At 41.6% G+C, this 20,264-nt stretch overlaps 1 protein-coding gene and 2 long non-coding RNA genes across 3 annotated transcripts; 2 read left to right on the forward strand and 1 right to left on the reverse strand.

Moving 5' to 3' along the window:
• Window positions 1–4,189: 4,189 nt before the first annotated feature.
• Window positions 4,190–5,153, forward strand: LOC134180507 (uncharacterized). The gene is made up of 3 exons (XR_009970012.1): window positions 4,190–4,306; window positions 4,375–4,437; window positions 4,511–5,153. It is a non-coding gene; the product is annotated as an uncharacterized LOC134180507 (long non-coding RNA).
• Window positions 5,154–6,096: 943 nt separating this feature from the next.
• Window positions 6,097–6,481, reverse strand: LOC134179472 (uncharacterized). The gene is made up of 3 exons (XR_009969877.1): window positions 6,437–6,481; window positions 6,301–6,363; window positions 6,097–6,227 (listed from the first exon to the last, which is right to left on the reverse strand). It is a non-coding gene; the product is annotated as an uncharacterized LOC134179472 (long non-coding RNA).
• Window positions 6,482–16,775: 10,294 nt separating this feature from the next.
• On the forward strand, window positions 16,776–20,211 carry LOC134180362 (interferon-induced GTP-binding protein Mx3-like). Its single transcript, XM_062647507.1, has 8 exons — window positions 16,776–17,660; window positions 17,729–17,926; window positions 17,982–18,126; window positions 18,192–18,255; window positions 18,323–18,428; window positions 18,502–18,709; window positions 18,766–18,911; window positions 18,980–20,211. Exons 1-8 carry the CDS (start codon window positions 16,803–16,805, stop codon window positions 19,313–19,315), a joined length of 2,061 nt encoding a protein of 686 aa, XP_062503491.1. The 5' UTR covers window positions 16,776–16,802; the 3' UTR covers window positions 19,316–20,211.
• The last annotated feature ends 53 nt before the right edge of the window (window positions 20,212–20,264 follow it).

Raw genomic sequence — 20,264 nt, forward strand, 5'->3', positions numbered from 1 at the left:
CGGATATAGTCACTCTCGTTTTGTTCTTGGGTCGATCAGATCTACAGACATGAATCAGGACCCATGGAGGATGTTCCGTCGGGGCGGTGCGTCGAGGACTGCAGAGTATTTGCCAAGATCTGTTCGATATGCTGATTCTCCACCGCAATCTCTACCCCCACCGCCGTCGCGGCAACAGGCAGAAATGCAAGTCAGCAACGCTAGCAGCAGTTCCAGGACTGGCAGTCACACCATCAGTCAACACAATGATGATCATCATGGTGAATGGTCAGAATCGAGATCGAAACCATTGTCACCATTACTAAAAGACCAATCAGATGACTGCGAATTCACTTGCTATTGTGTTGACATCGTCTAGAGTAAGAAGAATTCAATTATTAGATATATCATTAACTGCTTGAAACCAAGTTACTTCATCATGCTATCTGATAATCATGCGTAATTGATTCTTTGTGGCCCCTGTCAAGCCTAGCGCTTCCTAAATCGGCCCCTGGCCTTCATCACCTTGGCCATGGCTGGATTTACCAGTAGCATTAGTTTGGCCACCGCTGAAAGTTTTCAGGCACGCTAACCGTCTTATTTATATCTAGTTATAATAGTAGTAGTAATTCTTGTCTGATTTGTTATAAGTAGAATTTTAAAAGATTAGGATATCTTATTTGTTATTATTGCTTGTATAATAGTTGTTGTTCAAATATACTAGTCGTTCACAGTAGACTGGCCATCTTACTGAATGACTATTATATTTCAGAACAATTGTTACAATACAGGGCAAATAACTAGACAATTACTATTACTGTCATCGGTTAAGAGTTTTCCATTATCGCTACATACTTGATAAGAGTAAGAGTCAGTTAAGAGACCGACAACTCGGCAATAGCTACTGCAATTCTACCCTTGATGCTGTTGCTAAATTGTCTTGCACGACACCGTCTAAGACAGGTAAATGCTGGTCTAATAAGTGAGAAGCTGAGTCAACATCTGATTCAGTGAATGGTGTACCCATAAAATGTATCTCTTTGTCAGCCAGCAACAAAATGAGTCTCTTCAGGAAAGTAGATGTGGTTTTCCTTATTCTTCCAATACAAGATACAACGATTGAAGTAAAGGAGGCGTGATCTATTCTTGCGACTTGTTCGTACTTGCGTCTCTTCTCTTGTTCATTTTGTTGGTAGCATGATTCTATTGACAAACTCGTGTGGTTCTAGTGACAAAGACTCGTATGTTGGAGCATTTAGGTTGAATACACAAACTTCAAAGAAAGCTTTTCGAACCGTCTATGCAATATTCCACTGGCTACTATGTGTAATTGTGCTTCATCTTCTTTGATAGAGGAGCGACCAGACAGAGTTTCTCAAGTCAAGGGTTGTAAAGTGGGCTCAGTCGAGACATTATTGCAGAATTCATTCAATAGTCTCCAAAGAATTAAGTCTCAGACTTCATGGTGTTCTATTGACACGAATCCACGTTAATTGCAGTTCAAAGCGTGGTTGACAGTAAAGGAGGCATCACAAGGACAAAGCTCACTCAGATGTTGAGGACACCATTCATATCTGAGATTAATGGCATCTTGAAAAGCATATTAATTAAGGAGGAAACCATGTTTGTCTAGAGGAAGTACAGTCAATCAACTCGATGCACCTTTTTCTTGAGCAAGTACAAGGGATTGTTTCAGATTTGAGGGTAAATCAGTCAGCAGCATGTCAGCTTTTGCTTTGGTTGCATCTAGTTTTCAGTCTTTAAACGTTTCTCTTTGTTTGTGGAATTTTGTTGGTGACTGCCATCAAATAGATCGAACTGCTTCCGAAGAACATGTGCTCAATAAGCGGTGCAGTTATCTATACAGAATAGGAAAGCTCTGTCACCATTGATGTAGCCTTTGGTATTTCGAGACCGCCAAGCCGAGCAGAAAGGGTCATCAGGTGTCTGATATCATCTTTTGAACTGCTGCGACCTGTGAGAGTCGGGATAGGTGTGTTTCTGATGCTAGCTTCCAATGGTGCTAATGTCTCAGAGGTGCATTGGCTTGTCTTGAGACCATAAGTTCATTTTCCTGGTAGTCCAGGGATTAGTGCAGAGTAAGCAGCATGTGGCCGATATTTGGCTATTAATGCAAGCTTTTCAACTTGGTCAATCTAATGAGTGACTTTTGTAAGACTAACCGTTTTACTTTTATCTAGTAGTAATAGTAGAATACTAGTAGTAATTCTAGTCAGATTTATTGCAAACGTTGTCGCTGCGTCAAATCAGGCAATACGGGTATGAATTGCAACCCATTCAATCACTCTCGTTGTTCGAACAGAAAAGCGTCAGGAAGTTTGAATCAGTAATATCTTGTGAATATTGCAGCTTGTTTATTGTTGGGATGTTGTTATCATCTCTCCTTTCTGAAAAATGATAGCAAGCTATCGCATGACCATGTCTTGGATCCGTTGTCGAATTTCCTTTACTTTGCTGAGAGCATCCATCATGTGTGTACGTAGCAACAGATCAAGAAAGGTTTCAAACATTCAAAAGAATTGCATCTTCTTGGCTTGGGCTGAGAGTCGCATGCTTCTCTTAACAGTGACTTGATGACATCAATTTGGCAATTTTTATGCAGATACCTGTATTGATACCGTTACAGTAGTAGTTACAGTAGCAGTAGTGGATCTTACTTGCATAGGTGGTTGACATAGTATTGTAATATTAGTTTTATTGTCAAATGTGTGTCATCAGTTACATTACAATGTATTATAGATTAGAGTCAAGATCTACTTTAGTGAGGTAAGCCTCACTGTTAACCATGTTAACGACTTCACAATGTAAGGACCTGTACTTGGATGATGGTATAAGAGAGAAGCTGAGCTGACATCTCACCAGTTACATTACTGAACTATATGTTTGTCAGTTTTGTTGGCAATTTAACCGGCCAGCTGTTCGTAAAATTTTGTTTTGCTACCCTTTCCGGCAGTTGATGAAAAACCCAAGGCTGTGAAACTAGCATGTTCCACTTCAAGTATTCTCTGAGCATATTCTATTTTCTTGCATTTATGATTGTTGTAAGCTGGTCTAATTGAAGAGCCTTTGCTATTGGAGCGTGCGTTAGAGTAAAAAATTTTACGTCAAAAATGCACGGTCTCCTTTTCTCCATAGTTCTCATGATGACAGATCAAGAACAGTTTCATCTGAAACGTTAGCTGTTTTCTTTGAAATGTTTCTCCAGTCAGTGGTTGTAGCATTCGTTCTAGCTACATTATGCCACACTTCCGTGAAAGATCATGCAGCTGTTAAATTCGTAATCTCATTGTGTCTTAACGTAGGGAAACCAACTTTAGAACAGTCTGTTTGCGAGAAAGCACGGGAAAATTGCCGAAAACATTGATATCATCAAGTTTACCGATTATGACGACAATGTGTATTATGACGTCACATACGAGTATTGTCAGCTAGATCTGTTAGCGATATCAGACTTTGTCTTTTTGGTGCTCGAAAATGACGTTTTTGTTGGCTTTCGTGACGATGCGATTGACGCGATATGTGATTTACTGCATTTGCGCAGTTGTGACGATCCTGATATCTCTTTTGATTTCATTCTGCTGTTACCGTTTTCGTAAGGCACGCCGCCGTCGTCCCAGTTCTTTCGTCGTGCTTCGGATGCGACGTTTATCGAATGAAATAAAAAACATTGCACCTGTTGGGAGAAACGTGGAACGTTCGGGAGACGATCGGAGCAAAACAAGAAGAATGGGTGCAAGAGAAAGAATCCGTCGCAGCGTGACAGTTCCGGTACTGTACGGAAGCATGGACGACAAGATTTGGGGGTAAGACGGTGACGGTCTAGTGTTGGCGTATGCTATCGAGTTGAAGAATATTTACTTGTAGATCATCTTCGTCTTGTGAAGTCGAGATGGAAGACGGATACACATACAATACATGTATGTCTAGTATTAGTAATGCGGAAGATGATGGTGAAGTAAAGGATTGCGACGTGGAAAGAAAGTAAGATACTCAGTCGTGGCTGTTCGTTCAATTTATTGTAATTACCGGATGTGTCTCGATTCGTTTTGAGCAGAAACGTTTACAAAATACAAACAAAATGTGAAATGACCAGCAACGCCAAAGTGGAAGATGAAGGGTGCGTTAGACGATTGGTTTCTTTTGTATATGTGCCGTTTTTATTTCTATCTTTTCTTTGTTGTTCGTGTAGTTGGTGCACTTTGCAGCCAACGAGATTTGGCTCCTTGCGGGATGACCATAACGGTGCGTTCTTGCATCCATTGTGGGAAACTCGACCTGCGAACGTCGAAGAGAAAACTAAAGTGAGGTAAGAGGGAAAGACGCAAGATGACGACGTGTGATAGTAGAATATATATTAATTTGTATGGTGCGAAGGATATCAAGTGCAAGTGCCAGTTGCGATGAAAATTTTACTGCTTCCCATTTTGAAAGAAAAGAGTAATAAGATGAGCAGCACATACATACTCTTCATCACTTGTTATCGCTATCTTATTCATTCTTCTCGATCTAGGACGACAAGCAAAACACGAACGTTAGTTGGTAAACTTTCTTTGCACCAAAGAACCAAAAATGTCGATTCCGACATTGCATATTCAGTAGAGAAAGAATGGTGGGTGAACGTGTCGCCAAATTCATGTCACAGCGAAACTCCACAGATCGACACAGCAGAAAGCAACATTTCAGAACTGGACATTCTACGAATCGTCACCCCAGAAAACGACACGTCACAACTCGGCACTGCACGAATCGACATCGTAGGATTGGAAGAAGGTAACGAGAGGGAGACGAACGTGTCAGGTGATGGACAACAAGCAACCGACGATCCATCAAAGAGAAAGAGGACTCGTCCAAAAAGGATAAAAAGATTTGTACGACAAACGTGCAGACGAATTTGTTGCATTTTGTGTCCTTGTGTGTTTGCACACGCTGATGACTAGCTGCAGATCGACGATCGGAGTGTACGAGAGACATCTATAACGAGTGGACAAAGATTGATTGAGAGAACAATTTGATTTGTTGTTTCCTAGTGATTGACAATGTTGTGTAGCAATTTTTGTTGCTTACACAAATACCCTGCATGTGCATACCTACTTGTGTGTGTTTATGTGTGCATTTATGTATATGTATATACCCTAATAAATATCAATGAATGGACAGAATATGTTACTGTGTTCGAATGCATACAGTACGTAGCTGTACACAAACTCCGAATCTTTTTCATATCTATTCTAAGTATATACATAAAATTTATTAGTATATATATATATATATATATATATATATATATATATATATATATATATATATATGTACTTGGTAATTGTTCACATTCTAACTTATACTTCACATCGACATTTCTAATTACTCTCGCGTAGGCAGACCCTACTGCCGCGTACGTGATACCTGTAACTGGATGTTGCTTACAACCTACACATACACTTCGTCATCTGTCCTTCTCCTCTAACTCATACCACAAGTTACCCTACTACTGAACTACATTACTTTTAATCAACACAAAACACTTACTATAATATTTTATCAGAACATTCACACCTTAATCGATACCATATGTTTCATCATCACAACACTAGAATTTATATACATTGCAAGCCAGATTGACCATTAGTGTAAAAACTGGAGAAAGACATCACACGACAAACAACAATTATAAACCTCACTTCAAACACAACAACATGATACTAAATACATTCTAGACAATAAACTTAGCAAACTAGTCTATAGTATGCCCAATGCGAAGTACACGCCGTGCTACAGTACCGGATGGTAATACGCCGTAATCCTGACGTTTATCACGGAGAGATTCCAGCGTATTATGTCGTGGACACTTAGGTAAATTGGACCTGTGTTGCAAGGAATACCGTCTGATATCTGTTGTGACCCCGGCAGGAACTACTCGTAATTGCATTGGTATTGGTCCGGGATTCGTACGGTACACAGCGGAATAACGGCAAATCCCTCTGGTATTCACACAGGATTAATTCCAACGGATAACCGGCAGAGACATGCAGTAATAGCAGCTAGCAATTTTATTGCACTTACTTAGCAGCAGTACACGTCGTCACCTTCAATCTTTCCCTCTTACCTCACTCTAGTCTTCTGCTCCATGATAGCAGGTCGAATCTTCCATTTGGACGATGGAAATTGGAAGAGTACCGTTATCATCCTCCCGCACGGAGCCAAATCTTGTTGGCTTCAACGTGCACCAACTACACGCACAACAAAGAAAAGATAGAAACTGAAAACGACATATACACAAAAGAAACCAATCGTCTAACGCACCTTTCATCTTTCATTTTGGCGTTGTTGGCCATTTCACATTTTGTTTGTATTTTGTGAGCGTTTCTGCTCAAAACGAATCGAAACACATCCGGTAATTACAATAAATTGAACGAACAGCCACGACTGAGTATCTCACTTTCTTTCCACGTCGCAATCCTTTACTTCACCATCATCTTCCGCATTACTAATACTAGACATACATGTATTGTATGTGTATCCGTCTTCCATCTCGACTTCACAAGACGAAGATGATCTACAAGTAAATATTCTTTAACTCCACAGCATACGCCAACACTAGACCGTCACCGTTTTGCCCCCAAATCTTGTCGTCCATGCTTCCGTACAGTACCGGAACTGTCACGCTGCAACGAATCCTTTCTCTTGCACCCATTCTTCTTGTTTTGCTCCGATCGTCTCCCGAACGTTCCACGTTTCTCTCAACAGGTGCAATGCTTTTTGATTGATTCGATAAACGTCGCATCCGAAGCACAACGAAAGAACTGGGACGACGGCGACGTGACTTAGTAAAACGGTAGCCGCAAACTTGAATCACAACGCAGAAAAGGAACATCACCATTGCGAAAATGCAGTAAATCACACATCGCGTCAATCGCATCGTTACGAAAGCTGTCAAACACGTCATTTTTGAGCAGCAAAAGACAAACAGTCTGATATCGCTAACAGATCTAGCTGACAATACTCGTATGTGAAGTCATAATACACATTGTCGTCATAATTGGTAAATTCAATGATATCAATGTTTTAATAAATTTATCGCCGTTTTTAGCAATTAAATTGACGTTATGTTGCCCTACGTCATTACCTTTTCCGTTAATATATAATTGTTAGAATTAAGGTTAAACAAATTGGTTGACCATCGATTGATGATATTGTAATGGCGTGATCGAGTTAATTTCCAACTACTTGCAAATCTGTTGTGATATCTTGGAAGATTCGTTACAAACACTTCCACATACACAATTTCTCAATCCCCGAGTTGCCTCTACATATTTCAAGTCCAGTCTCACTCCTGGTGTAACTGGATTTCTGGCTGGTTTCGCATCTCCTCAAAAGGTGAGGAATTTCGCTCCTGTCTTCATTAAGTAGCAATCCAACGGTTCAAAGGCCAGCTTACTGTGCTAACAAATCGTAACCTCAACCATGCATACTCAGCTTGCCAACCGATGAAGTTAGCACGCACTGTATTTCCTACCTCTGGCAAGAGAACTACTGAAAACACATACAGTCCCATGTGGCATCCTCATTACAATAAGAGTATTTCCAACCCCTCACACATGCACATTGCACACCCACATGCGTGCACTCGGACACAAACATGCACACACACGCAGTGGCATGCACGCACACGCACGCACGCACGCACGCACGCACGCACGCACACAGACACAGACATAGACACAGACACAGACACAGACACAGACACAGACACAGACACAGACACACACAGACACACAGACACACAGACACAGACACAGACACAGACACAGACACAGACACAGACACAGACACAGACACAGACACAGACACAGACACACACACACACACACACACACACACACACACACACACACACACACACACACACACACACACACACACACACACACACACACACACACAAACACAGGCACACACACGCGCGCGCGCACACACACATGTTGTCATGAACACATTACTTGATGCCATACAGGTATACCTCTCTTCCTGGTGTAGTATGCTAAATCATAATGCAATTCGATTTCGTCTATCGTCAAATCACCTTGATTGAGTTGTGTTTCTTCTGTTGCTCCAACTACCCCAATAAATTCATCTTTTCACTACCAACCTTGAAACTATTTTAATTAATTAATATCGTTTGGAGGCTCAATTGCAAGCAAGTTTTGATTAGATGCTGTACATGTATGCTCTAAATCGTTTTCCTGAATTTGAAATGTTTTACTACCTAAGACACAACCATACGCTCAAAGCATTTTCAAATAATAATCTGCACGAAGAATAAAATTTTTGGGGCAAACTTTGATTTGTCTTACCGGTTTTAGGATTCAGGTTACCTAAACTGGACTGCGTGTTAGCGGAATTCTGAAATAGATAACACGATAAGTTGATAGTTACATTGCTTTACCCACTAGGATGCTTTGTATATTCATCTCTAACGCACGCTTCTATTTATGACGTCATCAATCATGTTTACAGCAGTGACCCTAGCAACAGAGTATTATGCAACCATTATTTCTACCTTTTCTGACGAGCCGTTTTCAACCGGCGCTGTTTTCGAGCAGCAATAGCCCATGATCAACTGCTAAAATCTTTATATAGACACAGAATTACGCGATACCGCAAGCAGCTCGATGCCTTAATTAACGCAAAGGAGTATCCTCTCTTATCGCACGTCTACGCGACAATGACAATGGATTGTGCGCGTCGTCAATAAATACAGTCAATTGAAGTAGTAAAACTGGTTTGCAACAAGTTGGCAACATCATAGTCACTCACCGACAGTGTGATTGGTTCTCAAACAACGTGATTTATTAGATCGAAATGGGCATGCACTGCTAATGTATAGACGGCGAAGAGTGTTCACCTTCTCTTCCTTCCTAAGGAGGACCCAAGTTGTCCCAACATTAGTTAATTATGGCTATGTACTCATTCTTCTAGATCTTGAACAAGAACGACGAGCGTACACCTCGAATGCTAGTTGGAAACCTTCCCTTGTACCAAAGAAGCCAAAAAGTCGATTTCGGCATTGAAGATGCAATAGAAAAAGAATAGTCGGCGAACGAGTCGCCAAACTCACGTCACAACGAAACTTCAAGCATCGAAACAGCAAAAAGCAACATTTCAAAACAACCGACGATCCATCAAGGAGAAAGAGGACTCGTCCAAAAAGGATAAAGCGATTGTGCGACAGACGTGCCAATAAATTTGTTGAATTTTTGTGTTTGCACACGCTGATGACTAGCTGCAGATGGACGACAGGAGTGAACGAAAGAAATTTAATTAATTAACGAGTGCAAAAATGTTGATTGAGAGAACAATTTGATTTGTTAGTGATTGACAATGTTGTGTAGTAATTGTTGTTGCTTACACAAATACTCTGCATGTGCATACCTACTTGTGTGTGTTTCTGTGTTCGTGTACATGTACATACACTAATGAATATCAATGAATGAACAGAATAAGTCGGCCGTGTTCGAGTGCATACAGTAGTCTTCACTTTTATGCAAACGCCAAATCTTTCCATATCTATCTTAAGTAAATACATACATTTCACTTAATACATGTGCTTGGACAATGTTCACACTCTAACTTATATTTCACATCCACATTTCTATTTACTCTCGCGTAGTCAGACTCTACCGCCGCGTCATACTCGTAACTAGACGCTGCCTACAACTTACCCATTCCAATTAAACTTCTTCATTTATATGTCTACTCTAACTCTAACTTAAATTTACACTAATATTATAGACACTTATAATTACTATTTATCAGCATACTTACAAATTTAATCGATATATATATACACCATATGCTACATTACAACACTAGAATTCCTACAAAATGCTACATGGCAAGTCCGCAAGCCAGACCTGTCACCAGTACACATAAGAACGGGCCGGGAGCACGTCATTACATTACTTACAACAACCTCACTTCAAACACAACTACATGTACTATAAATGCCTTCGCTATAAACCATAATGTAGCGAATTAGTCTACCCGATATATCAAGTTTTAACGTTGGCAATGAAATGTTTATACTATATAATTGATATTAGAAACACCGCGCCTGTTGAATGAGGTCATTCACAATCGTCTTAGCTCAAGATTTACAATACAGTGATATTATTGACAACACAACAACACAGAATGCTTTCTGATATCTTTTGAGTATTCGACATTTGGCTAACAACAGTAAGTAGATCCAATTTTGTTTACCATTGCAACATCATGAGTTTGTTCTAAAGTTTCAACATCAACAACTTTAATGCTAGCGCTTGTAATCTACTGTTAAAGTTGAAGCGTGTGCTGCTTAGCTACATTTTAACTTGATTGTTTGCCTTAGTACAAAGACGCTAATGACACTGAATAGTCCGACCATACGGTGGCGGTATCGAATACGGGACCTACGATACCGTATACGGGCCTTACCTACAAGGTAAAGCTTGTCTTGAGTCTTGACTCAAATGTGACTTTGATTCGGTCAAATTATGTTGGTTTGAAGACAACTGGAAACAACATAAGTTGTTGTTGAATACGTTTGCGATGTCATCGTTCTTGTGGTGACTAGATTATCAACATTTCTGTAGGGTAAAGTCGCATACTATAGTCGTCTTCAATTCTTCGTTCACGCTTCAATCGTCTCACTCGTTTACTAAGATATGCGCGTAACAATGTTTGCGTAATCACGTGATAATGGTTGCATAGCAATAATTTCTATCAAAGTAACGCGCGGAAACTCAAAAAACAGACTTTTCTCTTCTTTTAGCTTTTCCTTTTCGTTCCGTTTGTCACGAATAAGTCTCCTTTGCTCGTTAGTCGCGTAAGGGAGCAAAATCGAGAGTCGTTTGACTCTTCTCGCCAACAATTCACAATTGAGTCGACCCCTCGAAAGGGGTCTCTTGCTTCCATTTTTAGCGCATATGTTATGGAGTCAAAATTGCATTCATCTGACATCGTCGTTCTGTCGATTCGTCTTTCTGTTTTGCCGTAAATCCATATGACAAGTGCTGACGCACATATCTAATATATAAAGCTCAAATTGTCTGTGTGTGTGTGTGTGTGTGTGTGTGTGTGTGTGTGCATGTTTGCGTTTGGCGGCCACGTCTTTTGTCCGTTCGCAATCGAAATCGGCAAGCACACTCGGCACGCACAGGCGATGGTTTGTGTAAAAAAATTAAAAAAATTATGCACCGGGTCCCCTTTCGAGAGGTTGACCCCCGCGTAAAATTTCTCGATGACGCAAACGCTACACATTCCCGTTCATTCGAACACACGCCCGCACAAGTCCTGTGTAGACCGTATGCATCGTCGTCCTTCGCAAAGCTTCGAGCGATCGAATATCTCTTGCCGACGAAACTTACTCTTCTAGCGCTTTCGTTTCTCTCCAAATTCTGATTGCATTTGCACCGAATCCAACCTACACGTTTTCTGCAGCAAGCGCTACACGGGGAGTGTGTCGATTTTGATCGAAACAAGCGCGAAGAGCAAGATCCGAATTCATTCAGCATATCCGGGACCTCGCAACAAAGATTGCACGTGACGTGTCCACAGACCTATCCTTACACTACAGTATCTTGCCCGTACGAAGGACGGGCCATGGATCCTAGTATCTAATATATAAAGCTCAAATTGTCTGTCTGTGTGTGTGTTCGCGTTTGGAGGCCACGTCTTCTGTCCGTTTGCAACCGAAATCGGCATGCACACTCAGCACGCACAGGGGAAGGTTTTCGTAAAAAATTTAAAAGATTCCGTACCGGGTCCCCTTTCAAGGGGTCGACCCCCGCGTAAAATTTCTCGATGACGCAAACGCTACGCATTCCGATTCATTCGAACACACGCCCACACCAGTTCTGTGTAGACCGTATGCATCGCCGTCCTTCGCAAAGCTTCGAGCGATCGAATATCTCTTGCCGACGAAACTTACTCTTCTAGCGCTTTCGTTTCTCTCCAAATTCTGATTGCATTTGCACCGAATCCAACCTACACGTTTTCTGCAGCAAGCGCTACACGGCGAGTGTGTCGATTTCTATCGAAACAAGCGCGAAGAGCAAGATTCGAATTCATTCAGTACATCCGGGACCTCGCAACAAAGATTGCACGTGATTTGTCCACACCTATCTTTAAACTACAGTATCTTGTCCGTACGAAGGACGGGCCATGTATACTAGTCTAATAGATAAAGCTCAAATTGTCTCTGTGTGTTTGTGTGTGTGTGTGTGTTCGCGTTTGGAGGCCACGTCTTTTGTCCGTTCGCAACAGAAATCGGCACGCACACTCGGCACGCACAGAGGAAGGTTTGCGTAAAATATTTTTAAAAATTACGCACAGGGTCCCCTTTCGAGGGGTCGACCCCCGTGTAAAATTTCTCGATGACGCAAGCGCTACACATTCCAGTTTATTTGAACACACGCCCACACCAGTCCTGTGTAGACTGTATGCATCGTCGCCCTTCGCAAAGCTTCGAGCAATCGAATACCTCTTGCCGACGAAACTTACTCTTCTAGCGCTTTCGTTTCTCTTCAAATTCCGATTGCATTTGCACCGAATCCAACCTACACATTTTCTGCAGCAAGCGCTACACGGGGCGTGTGTCGATTTCTATCGAAACAAGCGCGAAGAGCAGATTCGATATCATTTAGCACATCCGGGACAACGCAACAAAGATTGCACGTGACGTGTCCACAGACCTATCTTTACACTACAGTATCTTGCCCGTACGAAAGACGGGCCATGGATCCTAGTCTAATATCTAAAGCTCAAATTATCCGTGTGTGTGTGTGTGTGTGTGTGTGTGTGTGTGTGTGTGTGTGTGTGTGTGTGTGTTCGCGTTTGGCGGCCACGTCTTTTGCCCGTTTACAACAGAAATCGGCACGCACACTCGGCACGCACAGAGAAAGGTTTGCGTAAAAAATTTAGAAAACTATGCACCGGGTCCCCTGTCGAGGGGTCAACCCCGCGTAAAATTTCTCGATGACGCTAACGCTGCACATTCCAGTTCATTCGAACACACGCCCACACCAGTCCTGTGTAGACTGTACTCATCGTCGTTCTTCGCAAAGCTTCGAGCATTCGAATATCTCTTGCCGACGAAACTTACTCTTCTAGCGCTTTCATTTCTCTCCAAATTTGTGATTGCATTTGCACCGAATCCAACCTACACGTTCTCTGCAGCAAGCGTTACGTAGCAATAGTTTTTGTCAAACAAACGCTGGGACTCCGGAAACAGACTTTCAGTTGCTCTTCTATAGTATTTTGCGTTCAATTGTCCGAACTCGGCGTTCAATTATCCGATTCAGGCGTTCAATTATCCGTTGCTTACGTTACGACTGTTGTGCAATATCATGGAAAACTGAATAACTTACATAGTCTGCGTTTGGGCAGCTGCTCAAATATCATCATTCATCAGCTGTCTAGTAAACGCAATAATTTGTAATTAATCTTGACTTTGGCGTGAGTTTTTAGTGTGTGTTGTACGATAATTTCCTTTGCACTAATCTTGGTGTCCCACGTTTCCGCGGAGGTCTAACTAAGCTGTTGTGAGCGAACTGAATCTACATATCTAGGAAGCCTACAACAACGCCTTGCTCCGTCAATCGTAGTGTAATCCGCATACTTTGTAAATCGCGCGTCCTGCGTGATATCATGCAACAGTCCATCATGCGTCTTAGCAGGTTTTTAGCTAATCAAGAGATTGAATTTCACTACTTCGCTTTCCCACCTTTCTTGAATCAATCATTTATAATTCAGCTGAAACGTGAGTGAGCATCATAGCTAGAAAGACGGCATGAAAGAAATGTGCGACTAAAATGATTATTTCTATATTTGGTACTTTCAATTAGGACAGAACATCGGATAATTGAATGTCCGAATCGGATAACTGAACGCCTAATTCGGATAATTGACTGCCTGAATCGGATAATTGAACGCCGAGTTCGGATAATTGAACGCAAAATACTATAGTTGTCTTCAATTCTTCGTTCACGCTTAAATCGGCTCACTTGGTTATTAAAATAATTGCGTAACAATGGTCACGTAGTCACGTGATAATGGTTGCGTAGCAATAATTTCTGTCAAAGTAACACGCGGAAACTCAAAAAACAGACTTTTCTCTTCTTTTAGCTTTTCCTTTTCATTCCGTTTGTCACGTATCTGTGTCATTTGCTCTTTAGTCGGGTATGACAGCGAAATCAAGAGTCGTTTCACTTTTATCGCCAAGAAATTGTAGTGTGTCGAGCCCTCGAAAGGGGACCATTGATTCAACTTTTAGCGCATGTGTTGCGGAGTCAAATTGCATTCATCTGGCATCGTCGTTTTGTCGATCGGACTCTTCGTTTTGCAATAAATTCATACGACAAGTGCTGACGCACGTATATCTAATATATAAAGCTCAAATTGTCTGTCTGTATGTGTGTTCGCGTTTGGAGGCCACGTCTTTTGTCCGTTTGCAACCGAAATCGGCACGCACACTCGGCACGCACAGAGGAAGATTTGCGTAAAAAAAATTTAAAAAATTACGCACCGGGTCCTATTTCGAGGGGTCGACCCCCACGTAAAATTCTCGATGACGCAAACGCTACACATTCCGGTTCATTCGAACACACGCCCACACCAGTCCTGTGTAGACCGTATTCATCGTCGTCCTTCGCAAAGCTTCGAGCGATCGAATATCTCTTGCCGACGAAACTTACTCTTCTAGCGCTTTCGTTTCTCTCCAAATTTGTGATTGCATTTGCACCGAATCCAACCTACACGTTTTCTGCAGCAAGCGCTACACGGCGAGTGTGTCGATTTCTATCGAAACAAGCGCAAAGAGCAAGATTCGAATTTATTCAGCATATCCGGGACCTCGCAACAAAGATTGCACGTGACGTGTCCACAGATCTATCTTTACACTACAGTATCTTGCCGTACGAAGGACGGGCCATGTATACTAGAATATACTAGTATACATGGCCCGTCCTTCGTACGGGCAAGTACTAATATACATGGCCCGTCCTTCGTACGGGCAAGATACTGTAGTGTAAAAATAGGTCTGTGAACACGTCACGTGCATCTTTGTTGCGAGGTCCCGGATGCGCTGAATGAATTCGAATCTTGCCCTTCGCGCTGGTTTCGATAGAAATTGACACACTCGCCGTGTAGCGCTTGCTGCAGAAAACGTGTAGGTTGGATTCGGTGCAAATGCAATCAGAATTTGGAGAGAAACGAAAGCGCTAGAAGAGTAAGTTTCGTCGGCAATAGATATTCGATTGCTCGAAGCTTTGCGAAGGACGACGATGCATACGGTCTACACAGGACTGGTGTGGGCGTGTGTTCGAATAAACTGGAATGTGTAGCGTTTGCGTCGTCGAGAAATTTTACGCGGGGGTCGACCCTCGAGAGGGGACCCGGTGCGTAATTTTTAATTCTTTTACGCAAATCTTCCCCTGTGCGTGCCGAGTGTGCGTGCCGATTTCTGTTGCGAATGGACAGAAGACGTGGCCGCCAAACGCGAACACACACACACACACACACACACACACACACACACACACAGACAATTTGAGCTTTATATATTAGATAAATATAACATATCTCGAGCTCAATTGACATGACAAGAGAGAGGCTCGCTTCGCTCGCCAATTATTGAAAAGAATAGTTATAACTGTAATTAGAATTTTTGAAAACAAATTTTTAGTAGAAAAATATAAACGATGTAGTTGGACTCATCTATTAATCTCATATCGCAGCCTCATCTCATCACCTCATCTCATCACCTCATCTCATTGTCTCATGGCCTCTTCTCATTGCAATATTTAATTAATTTAATGCTAACAATAGTATTTTTAAATCAAAAATTAAATCTAAAATGTTACTACAATACTTACGTTTTATTTTTAAATAGTATTTTATTTTGTATTTGCATTTTTTTAAAATTAATTTTTCTATTTTTGATTTCAAGTTGGCGCTCTCGTATTGTCTTGCTGTTGTTTTGCACTCGTAGCTTCTCAGTGCAGACTCGATCTCGTTGACTACACCCAAAAATACTAGTAGGTGATCGAGTGCATCATAAATATCCACCATATATATGCACATAAGAAGTAGACGATGTAAGTACATGTGTGCAAGCTGACTATCATAAGTTGTGTCAAAGATTATATAGGTCTTAATATGGAAGGAGTCTAAGTGTTCTACACGTGTAACCGAGAGACAATTACACAAAGTCCCCGTCTAGATGTGTTTCGACAACCCAATCAATTGTAGTATAGAAATAGAGTGAGTTGTCGCGAGTGTATAACGGGTGCAAGATATACACGACATGTTGTAACTCTCCAACTGGCTACCAAAGACTACATACTGCATGTGTTGTCTAGCTAGATTTAGAAAAGTGGAAGAGTAGGTACTTCAATTGGTTTTGTGGAGCTCAAAAACGCGGCAATCACACAAGAACACAAGTAAAAATCTTCAAAAACTAGATTTTTGTAGTAGATAAAATATATATATAATCAATTTCGCATGCAATCTTGGTAATTTCATATTGACGCAATCTGATATTACAGTCTCATCGCATGGTCTTATCGCACGGTCTCGTCGCATGGTCTCATCGCGCGATCTCATCGCGTGGTCTCATCGCATGGTCTCATCGCGTGGTCTCATCGCATGGTCTCATCGCGTGATCTCATCGCGTGGTCTCATCGCATAGTCTCATCGCATGGTCTCGTCGCATGGTCTCATCGCGTGATCTCATCGCCTCACCTCGTTGGCAAGTTTTAACACAAATGGAACGCCATAAATTGTCTCGTTTAACTTTTGCAGAAGCGTACGATAAATCTGTTCGCCCCTACATCGATCTTGTCGACAGTCTTCGTAGCAGCGGTGTTGACAAAGACGTTAGTCTTCCTTCTGTAGTCGTCATCGGAGATCAAAGCACAGGCAAAAGCTCAGTACTTGAAGCAATTTCGGGTGTTCAGTTACCGCGGGGAACAGGAATAGTTACGAGATGTGCCTTAGAACTACGACTGAAGAAGAATAGACGCCAGAATGCTAGCGATCAGTGGAGTGGGCGACTGAGATATGTTACTAAATCCGGAAAAGAAAACGTTGAATTGACAAGTCCAGAAGAGGTGGAAAGTGCTGTTCAACGTGCACAAAACGCTCTTGCAGGTGATGGTAAAGGAGTCAGTGAGGACGGTAAAATTGAGCTCGAAGTCTGCTCACCTCACGTTCCTGATCTTACCCTCATTGACCTTCCTGGGATCACGCGAGTTGCTATTGAAGGACAGCCCCATAACATCGCAGACATGATCAAGTCTCTCATCAAGAAACATATTACCAAAGGAGAAACTATCATTCTTTGTGTCATTCCATGTACCAGCGACATTACTACGTCTGAGGCTTTGGTGTTTTCCCGAGAAGTGGATCCCGAAGGTGACAGAACCCTTGGTGTCCTAACACGGGCTGATCAAACTGGACAAGGAGAAGAAAAAGCAATCATGGATATCCTGCAGCAGAGAAGTGATGTAAAATTGAAACTAGGCTGTACAGTCGTGAAATGTCGAAGCCAGAAAGACATTGAGAACCAAATGTCTCTAGATGATGCTCTAGAAGCAGAGAGGGAGTTCTTTCAAGAGCACGAGGTTAGTGAGTGCGTGTGTCCCCGTCCATCGGTGTCCATTTGACTGCGATGTGATGTAATACTGTCTAGATGTTCTGCAAACTGGAGGCCGACAAAATGGGGATTAAAGAATTGTCACTGAAACTAACACGACAACTGGTTGAGCACATACAAGCTTGCCTTCCCAACCTACTGGTTGATGTGGAAAAAGCTCTCACACAAACTAAAGCAAATCTAGATCGACTTGGATCACCCCTTCCCAAAAATAAAATCGAATTTCTCGTAGAAGTAAGTGACACAAAACTTTTGCTTGTACTTGAGTAAAATTCTACCAAATTATTAGGCTTTACTTCAGTATGGGAAGACACTAGGTGCTGTGGTTAAAGGCGACTGCATTGCGCAGAAAGAGTTGAATGATGATCGTATTTTTAAAGATGTAAGAAGCTGCTTTCACGAGTTTGGAAAGAAAATTCATTCTTTGTGTCCAGGTGAGATCAAGTCTATAGTATCGCTTATGTATATGTTAGTGTGCATGTACTTTGGATATTGACAGATGAAGGTCGTCTAGAAGACATCGAAGAGCAGATTAAAGAGAAAAGAGGCAGAGAGTTGCCGGGGTTAGCTAAAACTGTTTACTTGAAAAATAGGTCGACAGCCGGCTGATAGCATTACCCTTTTGCCAAGATTTGAAAACTACGGAGTATTTGAAGCAGTAGCATTTGGATGTGTGAATACCTTTAAAGAGCCAGCTTTGGAATGTTTGCAGAATGTAAAGCAATTGATCGAGAAAGTCAGTTGTTTTAGTATTATGTGGGTCTTGTAAATAGCAGTGTTTAGTTTAATTGATGATATATTTATTGCAGGCATATGTTGAACTTGCTGCTGGTCAGTTTGAGAGATTTCCCACTTTGAAACGGAATGTCATAGGTCAAGTAGGGAGTCTGTTCCAAAAAAGATGCAATGCAGCAGAAGAAGCAATTGAGACAATGATGAGTATGGAGGAGTGGATCTATACCAGAGATTCAGTATATCAAAACGTAATGACTGATGTTTCCTCTGAAGGCGCAGCAGGTCATTATTTGCAATCATCTCTCTCTTTGTCTCTAGAATGTAATTGTCTTTTTTAGGCGACAGACAACCGTCCCCTAGCGTAGAACCTACAACTACATCTAATACCAGATTTCTCGGTGGTGAAGTTGGCAATCCAGTCACTGATGAGTCTATTGAATGGTCTGCAAAACAGCTTCTTCAAAAACTTAAAGGCTATTTTAGGGTAGCTGAATAGCATACATCATTCTTATATAAAGCAGATTTGTTTTGATATTATCGTCTCGTATATAGATCGTGAGTCTTCGTCTTGGAGATCATATTCCAATGGCTATCATGTTGCACTTATTAACCAACTTTGTGAAAGATGTTGAAACAAGACTGATTAGTAAGCTCGTTGGATTTGATGGAAAGAGACAAAAGACATCAAATGACGAAGACATCAGTAGTAATGAATCGGACTCTGACAAAGAAGAAGATGCTCTCACCATTGACATGCTTGTTTGTGAAGATGCAAACGTTGCATTGAAGCGCAAAACGCTCAAGCAAAAGAAACAACGGTTGTTGGATGCACAGAAAGAGTTAAAGACATTTACAATCAAGCGAAAGAAGGAACATGTTCAGAATTAACTCACCAATAGATTATGACCACTACTAGAGATAGTGTCCTTCACTATTTTGTGTTTAATTGCAGAATCCTTACATTGGATTTTGCAGTTTGATAAGGCCCCTATTTGTTGCATGTCTGTTTCTCATCACCCTCCCGCATCCGAATGACACCATTACGCCATTATACTGCGCATGCGTCATACAACCAGAACACGTGTACGGTGTATCCTACGTCTCTTCTCGCCTTCTTCCGTGTCTGATTCAGGATGTCTGCTCTCCTTAACTATACACTATATTGCAAAACATCAAGAAAGACGTTTATACCCTGGAGGATTACTGGTGTGGATCCTCCAAATACGACTTTTGCTGCGTTTTACGAAGGTGAGGCTGACAGAAATTCGGAGCTACGGGAGCGAACAAGGCATCTGACGGAGGTGTACCTTGGAAAGTCCAAAGACTCTCTCGACCTCGTTGATTCTAGCCTCTCCGCATCCGATTGTGTCGCTATCTTCGGATCATACGCCAAATTTTGTGTTGAAGAGTGGAGAGAGGAAGATCAGTCGATGAGTGCAATAGGCAGTGATTAATATGTAGTCAGTGGTCTGTCAGTAAACGTTTGTACCGCTCTAGCCTTGTGCCATTATATAGCCTATTTATTAAATATAAAATTCCGATCTGTTGTGTTCCTTACATATTGTGCCTTCGAACTGCTGGTGTCACGTGACATATTAATTATAATGGTAATGGCCCGCCCGCGTCAGTTTGAGAGAATTTGGTGATGAGAAACAGACATGCAACAAATAGGGGCCTAATCATTATACACACTTCACTATTAGCCTTTCCTAAACAAGCTGCTCAAATCCATGAATTGTAAAACCCGATAGCTCTCAACTGCACTGAATATTATTAAAAGTAGAAGTGAGTCCACTTGTATTCTAAAATAATAAATTAATATCCTTACGATTCAATA

The sequence above is a fragment of the Corticium candelabrum genome, chromosome 5 (genome assembly GCF_963422355.1).
Source record: "Corticium candelabrum chromosome 5, ooCorCand1.1, whole genome shotgun sequence".
Taxonomy (NCBI): Eukaryota; Metazoa; Porifera; class Homoscleromorpha; order Homosclerophorida; family Plakinidae; genus Corticium; species Corticium candelabrum.

What these genes read in the sequence shown, in the direction of transcription:
- LOC134180362 (XM_062647507.1), top strand. Translation starts at nt 16,803, where the DNA reads ATGGAACGCCATAAATTGTCTCGTTTAACTTTTGCAGAAGCGTACGAT. An exon ending in AAATCGAATTTCTCGTAGAA is followed by an intron (nt 17,927 to 17,981) that starts GTAAGTGACACA and finishes CCAAATTATTAG; the next exon opens with GCTTTACTTCAGTATGGGAA. An exon ending in AGAGGCAGAGAGTTGCCGGG is followed by an intron (nt 18,256 to 18,322) that starts GTTAGCTAAAAC and finishes CCTTTTGCCAAG; the next exon opens with ATTTGAAAACTACGGAGTAT.